This window comes from Dreissena polymorpha, chromosome 2, assembly GCF_020536995.1.
Source record: "Dreissena polymorpha isolate Duluth1 chromosome 2, UMN_Dpol_1.0, whole genome shotgun sequence".
Classification (NCBI taxonomy): Eukaryota; Metazoa; Mollusca; class Bivalvia; order Myida; family Dreissenidae; genus Dreissena; species Dreissena polymorpha.
The window spans coordinates 140,973,490-140,992,332 of NC_068356.1; the positions used below are offsets into that span (position 1 = coordinate 140,973,490).

General features: G+C 33.1%; 2 protein-coding genes across 2 annotated transcripts; one reads left to right on the plus strand and one right to left on the minus strand.

Moving 5' to 3' along the window:
* Positions 1-7,207: 7,207 nt before the first annotated feature.
* LOC127869227 (putative nuclease HARBI1) lies at positions 7,208-14,449 on the plus strand. The gene is given in 7 exon segments (XM_052411607.1): positions 7,208-7,585; positions 8,132-8,233; positions 8,965-9,132; positions 9,135-9,211; positions 10,137-10,290; positions 10,909-11,009; positions 11,559-14,449. Coding segments are annotated over 7 exon segments (1,026 nt in total). The 5' UTR covers positions 7,208-7,375; the 3' UTR covers positions 11,773-14,449.
* On the minus strand, positions 12,978-16,001 carry LOC127870131 (uncharacterized). The gene is made up of 6 exons (XM_052412787.1): positions 15,643-16,001; positions 15,154-15,316; positions 14,972-15,047; positions 14,691-14,735; positions 14,388-14,423; positions 12,978-13,048 (listed from the first exon to the last, which is right to left on the minus strand). The coding sequence occupies exons 1-6, from the start codon at positions 15,801-15,803 to the stop codon at positions 12,978-12,980; spliced, it is 552 nt and encodes a 183-aa protein (XP_052268747.1). The 5' UTR covers positions 15,804-16,001.
* Between the last annotated feature and the right edge of the window lie 2,842 nt (positions 16,002-18,843).

An 18,843-nucleotide genomic window follows, 5' to 3' on the forward strand; every position in this document is an offset into this window, starting at 1 on the left:
GTGTTTATAAGTGACTCTGGCGATTTTGAAAATAAATTAGATCTAAGAAATCCAAAAAGTAGAGATCTCCATAGTTTCTTTGTTTGAATTCATGGATTTAGTAACCGCAACACTTCCTTTTGTAACAAAAGAATATAGGGCTATAATTTCGTTTTGTAACAAAAGAATATAGGACTGTAATTTCGCTTTGTAACAAAAAAAATTTATAGGTCTCGATCTTTAATTCCCATGCCACAATCTTATTTTACAAACAGGTGGAAGTAACGTACCCTGGATAGTATATTCAAATAAATATATAAAATCATGTTTAATGAGAGAAAAAATGAAAAAAAAAGCGGAAAAAAACCCACCCTCTGATATTAAAATCATAACAAGGTAATTAACTAGAATTTTCATAGGCCTTTCTTCGCGGGCCGCAAAATGTCAAAAATAATAATAATCCAAAGCATCCCTTAGTCCTCTTATGGGCATTTGGACAACCTTTCAAAAAAAGTTTACTTCAAAGAAATCCGTCCAGCCGTTCACTCACAGTCGGTCGATAACCACGCAAAATTTCGAGCCAAACGGTCTACAAGAATAAATGTGGGACAGACGTTCACACAATATTTTTGAGTTTTAATCGATAGCTCGCGTCCTATTCCTTTAAAACAACGAAGCGTGATAAATAACGCTATGTTATTTTTAGGTTCAAGGAAGACCCTCCATACCGAAAATCAAGTTTAGACGGAAAGTGTCGTCCCTGTAATTAGCCTGTGCGAACTACACAGGCTAATCTGGGACGACACTTAACGCACATGCATTATGCCTAGTTTTCCCAAAACACGACATATATTATACAAATGTTTATTTATGTTTAGTTTTCTTTTTCATACAATTTTATTCAACCCTACACTGGGGTGTAGAGTGCCCCAGGTACCCGCTAAAAGAACCTTAGATGCACATGTACAAAACTAGGTGACTATTTAATGAAGATAAACTTATTTAACATGTATTAATAACACCAAATAATAATTAATTAGTAACAGTCTTTCATATAGGGTCTGTACGCTTAAAATGAAGTAATATTTGTAAAAACAGTCTTTCACTGCGTCTGCACGCATATTTGCTATTTAATATATAAGTTACATTAAGAAGATTATTAATGCAATTGAACAGTACAAATAATAAGTCACCATCTTAAAATGAGCGGGTCTTAATTAGTATTTAATAACGAGATTATTCAAGGCTATTTTATAATTAAGTAAAATAAAAATATGTCACACACCTAAGTGAAAATATATATAAGAAAAATAGTAACTACTGTTATTACTAAGAAATTATATATAAAAATCGCTTCCTGTGTGCTCCCTCAGCTCATGCACGGGAACCCACCGAGGGAGCTCACAAGAAACTTCAAAAAATAAATGCAAGTCTACAGCTGCACCGGGAGATAGAGCTGAGGCGCGTCTAAAGTTTTCGGTACCACCACCGAACCGCCTCAGCCCCACTTCCCAGATAAGCCTGAAGAAAGTGTTACAATAAATATAAAATATGTATATATATATTTTTGTATTTGGAGAAAACACAATCTCTTTATTATAAGGAAAGTTAGTACAATGTTCCTATGACCTACTTGAGTGAAAATGAGGCAATGGTATGTCGTATATACATAGTGATGAAACATGAGTGATAATGAAATTCAATGAATGAAATGAGATGAGCCCAAGACCGGGTTACACAGTATATGAAAATATGATTGTTCAAAATGATTTATAGGAACATTGATGATAACAGTTATGAAACATATATAAATACAATACATTAAACGCACATCACTGAAATGACACAACACACAAAACACTGTATCACTTTGATGTTCTCTCTCTCACCCAGGATGACAACCCGAGCACCGGCTCTCTACGTCCTCGCTGCTGTCATCCTGAAATCAGAGAGAAAACACAAACAGCAGAGAGCTAAAATATAACGTTAAAAAGTTACAAAAGTTGATGAATCGAGTTCTTTGTGAAATATAATTTTTTCATTGTCAGTATGGCACATGCCTCCCCAAAATAAATAGAATGAGTCGTTTGTTAAACGTTTAAAATCTAAAGCTATTCTGAGTTTAATTCTATTTAAAAACTTAACAATCAAATCAAAGGGAGATAATAATATTTTTTCGTGTTTAACAGAATGTCTTCACGTTCAAATAATAGGTCATGACTATGACAAAAATACTAAATATACATATTTTAATTCGGTTCTTCCAACATTTTTACATAAAAATATTGGAACCATTTAGGATTAATATAAGTGTTTTCAATCGTAAGTATATCAATTAAATATGAAACAGTTTTGTTTAAAGGGGAAGTAAAAAGAACACAAAACAATCTATAAATAAGTGTTGGACAGTTTCCTACAAAAGGTACATTTTATTCTAGCTTGATTAAACTTTTAATCATATAAATATTTATTTACATATACAACAGAATGAGCTAATTTAAAGCAAGTATTTCTACATATAGGATCAAATGCCGTAGAAAAGATACTTTTAAATGTATTTTTGAAATCAATCAATGGAAATTGTTTATTACATTTTGGTATATACTCATTATTTGGATTTATTGAAAATGCATATATTTCTTTTACAGACCAATGTTTACAATTTTCAGTTTGGACATCCTTTATAAAGGTATAAAATACTTTCAAACATTCAACATAAAAAGAAGGAACAAATTCACTATGGGGTTCACTGTTACTATGTAATGAAGGATTTAATTTTCTAAGTTGCATACCAATCCAATATCTGGTAAAATATATCCAAGGAGATCTATAATCATTTAAAAAATTGAATAAGTATGATAAATAAAATGCATTTATTCTTTGTTGAACATTAGGTACACGAAGGCCACCTAAAGTTAAGTCTAAAAATAATGTTTTTCGAGCTATTGGTTCGTAAACAATGCCCCATATAAACTTTAAACAACTTTTTTGTATCATATTAATATAATGACTCAGAATTGTTTGACATTGAACAAAATACAGAATTTTTGATACCACATATGTATTTAAAACAGAACCTTTATCTTTAAAAGATTTACATTTATTAGACCACAAATTTAATGTATTTGAGAAATTAATATACGAGTCATTGAACATATCATCATCAGTTAGATCATAGCCAAATTTATATCCAAGTAATTTAACATTTTTCACCCATGATATACCAAATGGATGGTCAGACCTGGTCTTCCATTTACCTAAAAACATTCCACAACTTTTATTATAATTTATTTTTAAAACTGAAACTTTTTGAAATCAGTAACATGATTAAAGAAATGATACATGGATGTGTCATCAGTTAAAACAGAAGTATCATCGTCTGCATATAAGGACATTTTAATATGAAATTTATATCCTGGTGTCTGTATACCATTGATATTTTTATCATCTTGGATGACTTAAGCAAATGGTTCAAGACAGAGTACATATAAAAGAGGTGATAATGAGCAGCCCTGACGAACTGAACGAAATAATAAGAAAGGATCAGATATATGACCATTTACTATTACAGACGATTTAATATCTTGATATAAAAGTTTAATCCATGTTATGAATGTATCTGAAAGCCAAATGAAACAAGTGTATTATATAGTAGGACCAGGACATTAATTAAACAAGCATTAATATTCTTTTGTTCAACATAATCAATAATATTTCTAATTAAATGTACATTATCAGAAATAGTGCGATGCACTCGTGATTTAATTCCTACGCATCTATACTCCTTTAAGGATGCATCTACTTGCTCTTCTGTATACAGTTCTTTATAAAATGTTTTAAAAGAATTTAAAATGTCTTCAGTTGATTTTTTATCAACTCCATCATCAATAATATGGTGTATAATTTTGTTATTACCATTTTCAAATTCCTTGTTATGATAAAATGTACTCGAGTTTTCATTATTATTTAAAATATGTATTTTACTTCTTATATATGCCCCTTTATATAAATTGTCTTGAAGTTTATTTAATTTATCTTTAATATCTACTTATTCAGAAATATCAATACAATGTTTATATTGTTTAACTAGCTTTTTGATTTCATCGAAAGATTATTTTTTTTATAGTTACTATAATCAATACAGAAATCTTTAATAAGTGTTTTCAAATTATCCCACCACTCTAACGTTATAGATTCAGTTCCACTTACAATTTTAAAATAAAATTCAAAAGCAGAAACAAAATCTTTGTCTTCAAAAATGGAATTGTTAAATTTGCAATATGAATTTCCTATGTTAATATTATTTGTGTTATTGATATTATCAAAATTTAATATTAAACTTACAAAATCATGGTCTGAATATGAACATGGAATAATATCTACACCTTTACAGATTTCAATGAATTAAGAATTCTAACACGGCACGCGACTTGTTTTCGATAGACAAAGAAGGAAATCAAGTGTGGGTTATTCTGCAATAAAGTATGGGCGGAGTTTAATGCTTCGAAAATAGTTCCGAATACATAAAGAAAATATTGCAGTAAATGCACGTGCTAAAACCCGCTCTTAAAGAAATGTAATAAATGTAGCATTTATATAAATGTAATGAAACAACAAATTGTATATTTGGTGATAAGTGGCATAACCACGCCTGCGAATACTGTTATTTGTTAAGAAAGGTAATTAATAAAACATATATAGCATGTCAAGTTTTCAGTTAGATTGGTTACCTCCCCTTATCTATCGTTACTCTCTATATAGGGATCGGTACAAGCTAATTTTACCGGTCCAAATTTGGACCGGTTAACATATCGCGAGATTATACGAGGTTCAGGGGAAGTAATCCGTGTACCATTTCCAAACCGGAAACAAAACATTTCCCGAACTTTTTGACAGCTGACAGGTAAGAATAAAAGCTCGTTATTATTGCGTATGATGATCGTATGGTTTTAAAAAACTGCGAAATACGAAAACAGTTGCGTTAGTTTCGACATTTTATTAGACGTTCATACGAAGTTGTTTAATATACAACATGAAAAGTGACGTCGATAGTATACATGACGTCGCGTGCATGTTAGCGGATAAACGTTAACGTCATGAATTCCCGACAGTAATAAACAACGTTCCGATTGGTCTTCGCGTTATCCAATTAAAATCGCCGATAAATTAGCCTGTACCTGTTGTATATTATAGTCAACGGTTATATTCAACGGGGAACCAGTTAAGTTTTCAGTAGCATCAATAAACGTGACGTCATTCAGTTTCTACGATTATTGTTTTCAATGAAAATGACGTCATTTGCAAAATATTTATGAATGAAAACGACGTCATATGTTTGTACAATTCAATGACGTCACTTAATAGTGAACTTTGTACTAAGAAGGGCGGAGTATTGAAAAATATAGTTCACGCCCAAAAGCTTGAACCAAATCAATCAGAATCGTGTTAGAATCGAAATAATATTTTTCTATGATGGTTTGTTTTCGAATAACCCACAGTAAGGAGCGTGTTATCAAATCACTCGTGCTTCGCACTCGTGATTTAATTCCTACGCATCTATACTCCTTACTGTGGGTTATTCGACAACAAACAATGATAGAAAAATATTATTTCTTTAACAAACCATGATAGAAAAAATATTATTTGTTAATTCTAACACGGCGCGCGACTTGTTTTCTATAGACAAAGACGGAAATCAAGTGTGGGTGATTCTGCAATAATTAATGGGCGGAGCTTAATGTTTCGAAAATAGTTCCGAATAAATGAAGAAAATATTGCACTAAAATGCACGTGCTAAAACCCGCTCTAAAAGAAATGTAATAAATGTAGAATGTATATAAATGTAATGAAACAACAAATTGTATATTTGGTGATAAGTGGCATAACCACGCCTTCAAAGAATGTTATTTGTTAGGAAACGTTATTAAGAAAACATTTACAGCATGTCAGCTGTTCAGTAGCATCAATAAACGTGACGTCATTTAGTTTCTACGATTGTTGTTCTCAATGAAAGTGACGTCATCTGCAATATATGTATGAATGAAAACGACGTCATATGTTTGTACAATTAAATAACGTCAATAAAAAGTGACTTTGAACTAAGAATGGCGGAGTATTGAAAAATATAGTTCACGTCCAATAGCTTGAACCAAATCAATTACACCTTACTGTGGGTTATTCGACAACAAACCATCATATAAAAATATTATTTCGATTCTAACACGATTCTGATTGATTTTCGTTCAAGCTTTAGCACGTGAACTATATTTTTCAATACCCCGCCCTTCTTAGTACTAAGTTCACTATTTAGTGACGTCATTGAATTGTACAAACATATGACGTCATTTTCATTCATACATATTTTGCAAATGACGTCACTTTCATTGAAAACAACAATCGTAGAAAGTTAATGACGTCACGTGTATTGATGCTACTGAAAAGCTGACATGCTATAAATGTTTTCTGAATTACGTTCCCTAACAAATATCATTTTTAGTAGACGTGGTTATGCCACTTATCACCAAATATACAATTTGTTGTTTAAATATTTTTATATAGTCTACATGCTACATTTATTACATTTCTTTTAGAGCGGATTTTAGCTCGTGCATTTTACTGCAACATTTTCTTTATTTATTCGGAGCTATTTTCGAAACATTAAGCTCCGCCCATAAGTTATTGCAGAATAACCCATGTTTGATTTCCTTCTTTGTCTATAGAAAATAAGTCGCGCGCCGTGTTAGAATATAAATTAAAAAAGTGAAGAAGAACATGCATCGAAAAATGGAAATAAGCAAGATATTAAATTCTGAAATAAAAATGTCTTTACAGTCGCATTCGCCAGCATGTATACCATGCATGTACAATGTCAATCTAACTTGGGTTTTACGGATCATTTATATTTCCTGCAACGATATATATTCATACGACACACGAGCACTAACTCCGATCCTAATAAAAAGACAAATGCTTCGGTTATATCTTCGGCACAATCGACTCGGGGCGCTAATAAATCTTTGCTGCATTTTATGAAATTCGTCTTCAATGTATAATTTTCCTTGCCTATTTTTTGTTATTGTTACCTATTTTTATCAGTATAGATCTATTACAATTTAACACAATAAAACCCTTATAGTCTTATCGCTTTAATGTTTGGGGTACACACATTTTCTGGTTGACTGGGTGGTTGACATACACCGCGCAACATCTTGGAGTGCGTTTCACTAAGATGCGTAAGCAAATAGTTTCCGTAAATATTTGCGTACGCAAATGTTGTTCTCAAAAACGCGTTTCACTAAACAGCGTAAATTAACGCTGTGCGTAAATTCTGGCGTACATTTACGTCACATATGTACTTCGCGTAAATCAGAAAAATTGGCGTAAATCCGGAAGTGTCATGGCTGCCGTTGCTGAAGCGTTCGCATTACGCGAGATTCGTCCTCGAATATTCCGAGCACGAATCGACACCTTAAGCTATCTGAGCGAAAAGCAAATCGTTGAGAGGTATCGTCTGTCGACGGAGGGTATTATTTACCTCGAGGAGTTAATTCGTGCCGATTGCGAGCCTATGAGTGACAGGAGTCACTCACTGAACGTCAGAACAAAGGTCGGTGTACGTTGTTTGTTTGTCTTTTCGAACATGAATACCATAATAATTATATATTATAATCCTTTTTTGTGCAATTTAGTACCACATAACCGACACCTGTTTTCGTTGTTATTTCCCTTGAATACACGGACGCCATATTGTTGTGAACGAAAAGCTGATGTGGCATCTCCACAATTTAGTTTGGAATTTTATTCTTGTTTGTTTCTCTATCTAAAAAATATAAGTCTTAACATAATATACCGTAGAACATGCGCGAAATGCATTGATTCATCTGCTTCTTATGGTACGAGTTTATAGAACTTCAGTTGATTTTTTTTTTAAGAGTAACTGATTTTGACAGTGACATTTGTGTGTGTGTGCTATTTATTAATATTATTTACAAACAAACTTGTGTTTGTGTAGTCCCATTTAATACTTATTTCTGAACAAACGTGGGTAAACTATTGTTCAGGAAATTTAATAAAGGTTATATATCACATTAGTCATTTTGAGAGACAAATTTTATTAATATTTTTTATTGGATTGCATGGGTCTCTTTTTCAGCTCCTAGTTACACTACGCTACCTTGCCAAAGGAGATTTTTATAGCGAGGTTGGAGATCTGCATGGAGTCAGCAGGAGCTCTGTGTGCCGGTGTATTCAACAGGTGTGTCTTAACCCTTTGCATGCTGGGAAATTTGTTGTCTGCTAAAATGTTGTCTGCTAAATTTCTAAAATAAGCATTTTCTTCGATTTTTTTTTTCAAAGAATACTTTCAGAATAGCAAACAGTTTGGATCCTGATGAGACGCCACGTTTTGTGGCGTCTCATCTGGATCCAAACTGTTTGCAAAGGCCTTCAAATCCCGGTTCCAGCGCTCAAAGGGTTAAGAAAACTTTATTGTGAAAACATTCTCCTAAATTAATTCAACAATTTTCAATTAAAAGCTGTTTAATTCTTCTGCGGTTGAAACGCATCATTGCTAAAACGAACTTAGCTTAAGTATGCCACTAACCAGACTGACATATTCCAACCTACAGCGATATAATGGTTAATGAACGTTTTGCTGATAAAAATGGTTTTATGGCGTTTGTACCCTTAAGGCAAAAAATGCACAAATTATGTCCGTTTCCAGCATCTTATTTGCATAAACTCCAAAGCTTTATTAATAAATTAGATGCCCTAACATTCATGAAGCGACTATTTATTACTGCTATTTACTATTGTGTAAACTGATATATGTTCTAATGAATTCATTGAATTAATTGAAAAAAAGGAATTATTTGCATATATGAATAACATAAGCACATTCTTTGTGGAGGCCATCTTCTTCATCAAAAAATAAAAACCAGTCGATTGTAATAAAGATTATAATATGAGACATTCTATAACTTTCAGGTTATAAGTGCCATTAACCGAAACCTGAACAACATCACCTTCCCAGCATCTTTGCATGACCTTGCTGCAACAAAACAGAAGTTCCATCGTGTAGCAGGAATCCCGAATGTTATAGGCGCTGTGGATGGAACACTGATCCCAATTCAAGCTCCATCTGAAAATCCTCAGTATGTATGTCATAAACGTATGTGTGCCGAAAAGGATACCATGCTGTAAACATTCAAGCTGTTGTGGATAGCAGCTTAAGGTTTGTTTATTTTGTTGTACCCCATTGGTAGGGAGAGGGGGGCTATATGTGTTGTTTTCTAAGCATAATGCTTGTGCGTAAATTGTCATCCCTAATCACGGACAACAATTTACGCTTTAATTGAATTTATTGTTTAAATGATGTAAGAGACATAATCTTATCGAAAATCTAGTTTAGGCGAAAAGTGTCGTCCCTGATTAGCCTGTGGGGACTGCACAGGCTTATCTGGGCTGACACTTCACGCACATGCATTATGCCCAGTTTTCTCAGAACGCCACAAATATGGCAGTCACTCTGTCATGGGAAAGAATTACATCGATATCTCCATGGTGGAGGTCACACTTTGTACTAATTCCTTAGAAATGTCATTAATTATCTTCTCTTTTTTTGTGAAGACAACATGCAAAATATTCTGTTTCAATGTGTCATGTGGAGGTATTCATCACGTCTATGACAAAGCTCTAGTTTGGTTTTGTTCCCTTAGAACCAGTTTCAATAACGACATAGATGTTTGTATTTAAATAAAATTACATTACTAATTGTATAAACCTTTTTCATATAGTTATAATAATTATGTCTTTCTTTTGTTTTTTAAATAATCAACAATAAAGTACATTATTAACTTAAGGGGCATATTGACAGTATTAACCTATATAAATGCAAACATTAAGTATAGCACAAAGTCCAATTTTACTAATATAAGAAAATGAGGAACACTACTTTATTGATGAAATAATTATTACAATAACTTAAAACACCTAAAAATATTATTCCCAACACGATTCGAACTCTAGCTCAACATAACTTCTAATTTTCAATGAATATTTTGTACACTGAAGTATTGTTAAAAGTCCATTTTAGTCTGTTAGCATGCGGATTGAAATGCACTTTTAAGCATTTGATACATTGTCATAAATATGCACAGGTTTACCAATGTCAATGCAAAGTGGCCTGGTTCAACACACGATGCCACAGTATTTGATAACTCTTCACTGAAGGACCACCTTGCTATCAACAAGCCAGGATGGCTATTGGGAGATTCTGGTTATCCATTGAGAGAATACCTGATAACACCCAAGGTATTTTCATGGATTGTAGGTTTTTGTTATCTTCTTGTTGTATTAAAGGGGCATACTGACGGCTTATGCTCTACAATATAATCGACAATAAAATAACCTTTTGATCAGTAATTGAAATTAATGGAATTTTGTCAGTACAGAGCTATTTTCTCAGCAATTATTGCATGGAATGTAATTAAACTAAAATTAATGTGAATCATCATAATGCGGTGGTTCATTACAGTAGGCTCGACTTCGTATTTCAAGAGTACTGTCCTCTTAATTGATTGAAATTCAGTATTTTTTTCTGCCATGAGCTATTTGTAAATAACTATTGTACGAAAGATCATGAAATTTAAAATAAATCTTCAGTTTAGTGGCATATTATGGTGCTAAATATAGATTTTTGGTGTTCATTTCTAGAGTTATGGACCTTTAAATGACTGAAATTGAGCATTTTGTCTGTCTCGGCTGTAGTATGGAATTTAATGAAATTCAAACTAAATGTGTGTTATCATCCTAAGTGTATTCAGGATGATTATGTCTTTTCGGAGTTGTACCTTTTATTGATTAATTCAGATTGTTTATGAACTACTTTGCAATTTTCAATGGTTGAAATGAATTTTCCATTTGTTTTAGAACAACCCACAAACAGCACAAGAATTGGGATTCAACGGGGCTCACAGCCGAACTCGAATTTGTGTTGAAAGAGCATTTGGACTTTTGAAGGCTAGATTTAGGTAAATTTGAGTGTTTGTTCAAATTGCATACTTAGTATATTATAAATAAGTATTATGTTTTTCTTAAAATTGTGTAGCTTGGCAGAATTAATGTCAGTTTTTTTCATGTTGATTTATGTACATGTATCACTATTTGTTAACTCTTTTTTTTTTTAAAGCAATTTATAATAAAACGGGTACGTGTTATGCATGCCAATAACTATTGTTATCAAATAAGAAATATTGTAAGGACTGTATTTAAATCTTTAGCTTGAGTAGCCGGTCAAAATTGCAGGATTGTATTGCTTTATTTGATTACCATAGAACTATATATTTATATATTTCAATAACAAAATCTTCCAAATGTCTTTGAAGCATTGAATATTTCTGTGTATTTCCAAATTAGCACAATTCTAATTATGAGAAAACTGTCAAGTTTAAAAAACATGTTGAAAAACCAGTAAATTCTTTCATTCTAATCTCTACTTGGAAGAGTAAAAAAACCGGTTGGGTCAGTTAGAAAAAATTAGGGTCTGCCATGTTAGTGGTAATATGAAAAAACAATTTCAGGTGTCTGCATAGAAGTGGTGGTGTCCTTCCATTCCGTCCTGGCAAGTGTATGGAGGTGGTTGTGGTATGTGCCAAACTCCACAATTTGTGCCTTGACCTCAAGATACCTTTTGACAATGAAGAAGAAGAAGTGGACATTGATGAAGATCCACAGATTCTGTATCCTGAGGGCAACAATCAGCAATGCAGGCAGAGAATAATTGCAATGTTTTAAAGGATATGTTCTTATTACCTGCTTCATTGAAAATTCAAAGTCAGTCGAATGATACGCTTGCATTGTGTTCTGATTGACTAGGGCGTATCATTCGACTGGCTTTTAATTCCCACATGGAATTGTAATTATTTGGTTGATGTTGGTGATTATGTTCAGCAAGTGAAAATTTACCTGTTTCACTATTGATTAAGGAAAATTAAGTATGTACTTGTAATTATAATTGTATGCCCCCTTTTAAAAAAAGGGGGTATAATGTTTTTGGCCTGTCTGTCTGTCTGTCATTGTGTGTGACTGTCCCAAACTTTAACCTAAGTTAAAGTTTTGTCATAATTTTTGCAGTATTGATCATAGCAACTTGATATTTGGCATGCATTTGTAACTCATGGAACTGCACATTTTGAGTGGTGCAAGGTTGAAATGGTTTCAAGTCATTAATTACAAGTACTGGAGTCCTGACGATTTATACTCTACTTAACACTGATTTAGCATAACAAATGACAAAAGGGCATCCACAGAAGTATGGATCTTCTTCAATTCCTCCAACTTCTGCTCTTCAACCTTTCGCATCTTCTGCATTTTCTCTATCTTCATTCGCTTTAGTTCGAGCTGCTGCTCTTGTAAGTTCATCAGCCTTTCCTGGTAAACTGTAACATCACCTGAATAACCGATTCAAACAATAACAGCGATATAAATTTACAAGAGTCCAGTAGCCAAGGCTCCTAAAATTTGTTGGGCTAATGGGTAAAAATGTTAAGTGTATAACCCTGCATTATAGTACATGTAAGAAATATTTAGGGACTTTATAGATATACCCTGTTATATTGAAATTTAGTAATCAGACTATTCATGCATCTGTCTACCTTTTCTCATTCCCACTTTCTTGAATAGTACACCCATATTGCATTTTTTGCGAAACTTTTCCTCAATAATTATTATAAAGTACTGTATTGTATAGTACGGTAGTGAGGAGGGAATAATCTCAAGCTTTCTGTAATTGATTGAAAGAGGTAGACGCATGTGCCTTTGTTATCAGAAATCTCATGCATAACAAATATTGTTAAATAACAATTTTTTTCAAATTACCTATTTTCCTTTTCTGTGGCGTCTTCTCTTTTTTGCCTGTAAAGTGATGTGAAACTTTTTTTTTAATGTTCACTGGAAGGCATATAAGCATATTGGATATTATTTATTTCAATTTTGTAAACTTATGTTGTATTACACTTACTTGGTGTGGAACTCACACTGGCAGCTTTCTGACTTTGCTGACACTGAATATCTGCAAGTGTTAACAGCTTTCATGTTGTATCAAAATGAAATACTGTGAAAGGATATAATGCTATAATGTAAACTAATGTTCTAGGTGGGAGATGAGTACACACCTTTCAAGTTGACTCAGTCACTCTTAAATTCAAAGTTTTAAGTGTATTCACCAATTTCCTGTTTAAATGTTTGTTATACTATCTATTATACTTATGTACTAAACCATCATTCATGTAGTATTAATAAATTGGTGTGTTTGTCATTTCCGACCAAAAATGAAAACTGTTTTTATACTTAAGAATTTTATTGTTTAAATGAATTAACATTATCTTTTAAAGTTGATAAATCATGTTATATCCCTGTGTTTGAGTGTCACCACTGACCAGTTCGTAGATGGTCTGACCATAGGCGATATATGATTTTGTATGTCATTTTTTTTAAACATTGCGCAATAGTGCTTAATGTTCGCTTTCAGTATTTTATGGTTAATTTCTTATGGCAAATTATATAGTGAGATCAGTGGGGGCAATCAAACTTGTAATATGTAATATAGTCTTTCACTGTACTGTGATATATGCTAATAAGTCTCATAACTCTAAGATTGTGCAAAGCTGTGTTAACTGATTTCCAGACTTTAGTGGAGACTATATAACTTTATGGTATTTGGAAGAGAGGTATTATGATGACTTATATGTTGATTTAATTTTCTAGTCTCTTTTAAGTTATAACTCGATACTTCCGAGTGGCAGCATTTTATTATTGTGCTTATGTTTGATTGTATATATGATGATGAGACTGTACTAAACTAATAAACCCTTTTTATCCCCCGCCAGAGGCGGAGGGATATTGTTTTGGCGTTGTCCGTCCGTCCGGCTGTCCGTCTGTCCGGCACTTTTGTGTCCGGAGCCATATCTTGGAAGTGCTTTGGCGGATTTCATTGAAACTTGGTATGAGTATATATATGCATAAGAGGATGATGCAAGCCAAATGGCATTGTACACCATCTGTTAAAAAGAGAGTTATGGCCCTTTGTATCTTGAAAAAATGCTTTTTACTATAGGCACTTTTGTGTCCGGAGCCATATCTTGGAAGTGCTTTGGCGGATTTCATTGAAACTTGGTATGAGTATATATATGCATAAGAGGATGATGCACGCCAAATGGCATTGTATACCATATGTTAAAAACAGAGTTATGGCCCTTTGTATCTTGAAAAAATGCTTTTTTAGTGTCAAATATAACACTTTGGTGTCCAGAAGTATATAGGCGGGGGATATCAATTCAACGAATTTGCTTTTGAATATTTTGATATTGCCAGTTTGATTTTTCTTATTTATATACAGCTACAATAATTACCACTGAGCTCAGGCGTGCTGTCATCAACCTTGTATTCTGGAAATAAAAACAGAAAGACATGCTTTAAAGTGTTCATGTCTTTTTCTATTTTGCGTATGCATTAAATGATAATAATGCAATACTTTTTATTATTAGAGTTTGTATTGGACAGCAAATTAAATTTACTTAAATAAATTATTGAAATTTATTCGTAGGCTGTTGTATATGCAAAACAAGACAATATATGAAATACCGAATAGTGTCATCAACATATTGGTTAATAAGTTAATAAAAATTAATATTAATATATATCATATGACTTACCAATTACTGCAGACTTGGAGGAGTTACCCAGACCATGCATTGATGCTATAATATAAATTTCATAAATTAAGTTTCATAAATGCAGTGCTCATGCAAATAAATCAATATATTGATCATAAACCGAACACAATTATAAATAACAACTTCCATGTATTTGTATTGCATAACATATAAATGTCACTTTTAAACAATTAACATTAATCTTTATATGTATACAATTGCATACAAAACAACTTTAATCTCAGCCAGTGCTTGTGGTATTTCATGGAATTATGGAATACCTGAAGAACTGGGCTTGAAGGTATCAAAACCATCTTCATGGCCATGTACCGATTCCAAAGGAAGGAGTTCCAGCATCTACAATTTAAAGGTAATTTTCTGGTTATCATACAAAGAATAATTATATTTAACACTCAGTAAATAACAAAAATAAATCTGAATATATAAGCGCTTTGGAAATTACCTTTTTTTCTAGAGGACTCAATTCCTCTGAAGGGGGTCCTCCACCCGTGCCCCGCTCATACTGCACCCTGGCTCTTTCTTTTTTACGGGCCTTCACCTTCAGGTCGCTAACCTTCTTCTTGCATTCATCCACAGTTCGGCTTATTAAGCTGGTGCTGTTGACACTAAAAAAGCAATTTCAGTCTAGCAAAAATTCATAACATGTTATACTTTTACCACCAGCACCAGTTATAAGCTCTAAAAATGAAGAATTCATACATCTATTCAGATTTAATACTGTACAGTATCTTTAATTTAGCAATGACACTACATGCTTAAATTGTACGTTGTATCAGTTTAATGTCAAAACAGGGGCTTCAAATAAATTGATCAATCATCAATTACTAAATAGTTTATATCTAAATTATTTTCTAAATTTTGTTTTGTTTCTTGAAATTCAAAGTTGAATGTTTGTGACGATATGATTAATCTGGGACTTTAAACCACTTACGCGTCCATAACGCTTTCCCATGCTTTCCGTTTGTCCATTCCAGTGAGTGAAATAGACAGACCACCCTCGAGCACGTCATATTTATTCTCGTACTCGCAAACGAGCGTCTCAAACTCGTTTTTGGACCAATTCGCTTTCTTTAACTTCGTTTTCGCGTCCATTGTTTACAGTAGATACTGTTGCAGACGATGACTTTCTCAAGCGTCCGCGCGCACCTGACAGGCTAAACAACACTAACGCGCAGCGTAAATTTTGCGCACATTTTAGTGAAACGGCGTACGCAATAATTTACGTTCGGCGTAAATTATGTGCGTAAACCTAAAGTTGCGTAAATATACGCTATGTTAGTGAAACGCACTCTTGATCTCCAAGCTTGTCTTCACCAATACATAATTGTCATCATTTGGCCGTTACATTTCATTCTCCTCAGTATAGTAAACGATTGCACAGTAAACACTGTTCTTCGTCATTTAAATGAATGTGGATGAAATGCGGATAAAAATACCAAATAAATAACCCTCGAAATAAGTTTAAAATTTTGATTTCATTGAGAAACGATTTTTTAAAGGAATTATATGCTATGTATTGCATATTTTGTTTACATATCGTATTATCTCCCTTACTGCACTTAACAATTCTATCGACTTCAATTCCTTAAGTGAATGTAACACTAATTGCTTTTCATCTCAGTTTTTGAAGACACACTGTTTGACATCGGTCTTTTGATAACAGCAAGACGTCCGTTATTGAATATAAGTTTGTACCATATTAATTGAAAGGCCTCTATATATGATGTAGTAGTAATTAAAAAGTCTAATAAACACTTTCTGGTTGGCCTGCATTAACTTGTGGGTCTGTTGTCAAATATGTACAATAACGACCCATTACAACGAAATGAGACTCCCTGTGGAAAGTGGGTTTAATGAATGAGCGTAATGGCGGCCGAGATTAACCTGTGCAGTCCGCGCAGTTAATCTGGGGCGACAATTTTCGCGTTCATGGTATTTTTTCGTGTAAAGGAAGACTGTCATTGACATAAATCCAGTTAAGGCGAAAAGTGTCGTCCATGATTAGCCTGGGACGACACTTAATGCACATGCATTAAACCGCCTTTTTATGGTGCGATATTCATTTTAGTTAAAGAGAAAAACGAAGTGCTCACGCACTCCACACATGCTCATCTGGAACGAACTGTTCTGCATTGAATGCATGTTTGTAATGAAGCGGATATTTTAATTAAATTTAAATATGTATTTTAATTTATATTAATATATAGTTATTATTTTAAGGCCGAAAGGGTGAGCGGTATGAAAACAAACACGTGTTCTCCGATCGGTGGTGAATACACGAAAAAGTCACGTTTACTCGTCAATTATTTTAATTCTAGCTCGAACTTATGTTTTGAATAATTATGAGACAAAACTAATCCAGAGCACAGTATCATATAAGTTTCAGTGACTTCTACACACTTTCAATTCAAAATGGCTTATACGAAAGAATTTTTACTGGTCTTACTTAATGTCTTATTCTGAAAATGCCGCCACTTTCTTTTTTTCAAGAGATTCTTTTAACATTTAAGTGAAAAAACAAGATAATGCAGTGCTTGAAAACATTGCTAGGGATAGCTATATCTAAAGCCTAACTTAAAAATTAGCTTTTGGTTAATTCGTCCATAGACCATCTATATGTTCATTGATTTTTTCACTTTTATATTGTTGTGTTAAACATTTACATTGTGGGTGCCACGACAACGTAAAGACATGTATTATCTTCAACAGACATCAAATGCCATATATATTATATTAGGTTTTGTTAATTTTAGCATGACATAAATTGCCGCTAAAAAGCCTGATTTAGTACATTACTTATATTTGAATTTTTATTAGTTAGAAGATGCCAGAGCATCTGTCAAAAACTCGTTGTATAGTCTATACTATACACGATATTAAACTCTTTCAGCTGTAACAAGTTATATAAAGATAAAGAATATATATAGCAAAAATATATTTTTTTCCGAAATTTAATTTTTTTTCTATCACACTAAATATTCTTATTGTTTTTACCTATTTATTTCATTAAACGAAACGCAATATTAGTGATATTATAATAAGAGCCTTCGTAGTAAAGGGACGTAACAAAACTTTACCCACTTGTTCGTACACTAGGTTAATTTGTTCCCTTGATTACCGCTAACCGCCGATTAAAGTTTTCCAAGCTGGGTAACTAACCAGGCTGGATAAATGCGTTGCTGGAAATATTTTCCCAGGTTGGATAACTATCCATGTTGGGTAAATTTATCCACTGGTTAACTTTAACACATATCCTATAATCCATTGTAAAAGCAAAATGGCTGATACGTCGTCAAGCCAGACGTCCTTATCTTGTTATATGGATACGGCTGGGGAAAAAAGAAAAAGAGGAACAAATTCTACGGCCTCTGGACCAAGCCAGCAGAGATTGTTTTGTACGCGCTGGTTTTGGGACTTCTGGAGCCTTTTATTCGGCGAATACATGGGAATGAATCGGAGCCGAAGAAATTTCGATTATTCGAAGAAAAAAATGGGACGATGTGGCGAGCAGAATATCATAGTAAGTTTTATGTAATTTTCGTGTCTGCCTTATATTTTTAATATTTTATTAAATAGCATACGAATGGATTTGCTACCGATGTCATTTTTACTAACGCCGCATATTGCACAATGTAAATAAGGGGCATAACCACTCAACAAATAATAGCTACTAACGGATTTTGGATGCGATTTTGGAATGTGCTTTAGTTTCAAATAATGTTATGATTTATGGAATAGCTGCACGCTCTCTGTGCCCACAATTTGCACACGTAAATTGTTTTTTTAAAAGTATTTACAGTAGAATATTTGTGCTATAACGGATAACTTTACCATTTAAAGGGGCCTTTTCACAGATTTTTGGCATTTTTTAAACTTATTCATTAAATGCTTTATATTGATAAATGTAAACATTGGATCGTAAAAGCTCCAGTAAAAAATCAAGAAAAAAAAATAAAAAAAGGAAAAGAACATTGCCCGGAGCAGGTTTCGAACCAGTGACCCCTGGAGTCCTGCCAGATTCTTGATGTAAAAACGCTTTAGCCTACTGAGCTATTCCGCCGAGTACACATTCTTGACGTTTTTTTATACCTCATATAAGCAATCTTCGTAGTTTCACAAAATTTAACGCCAA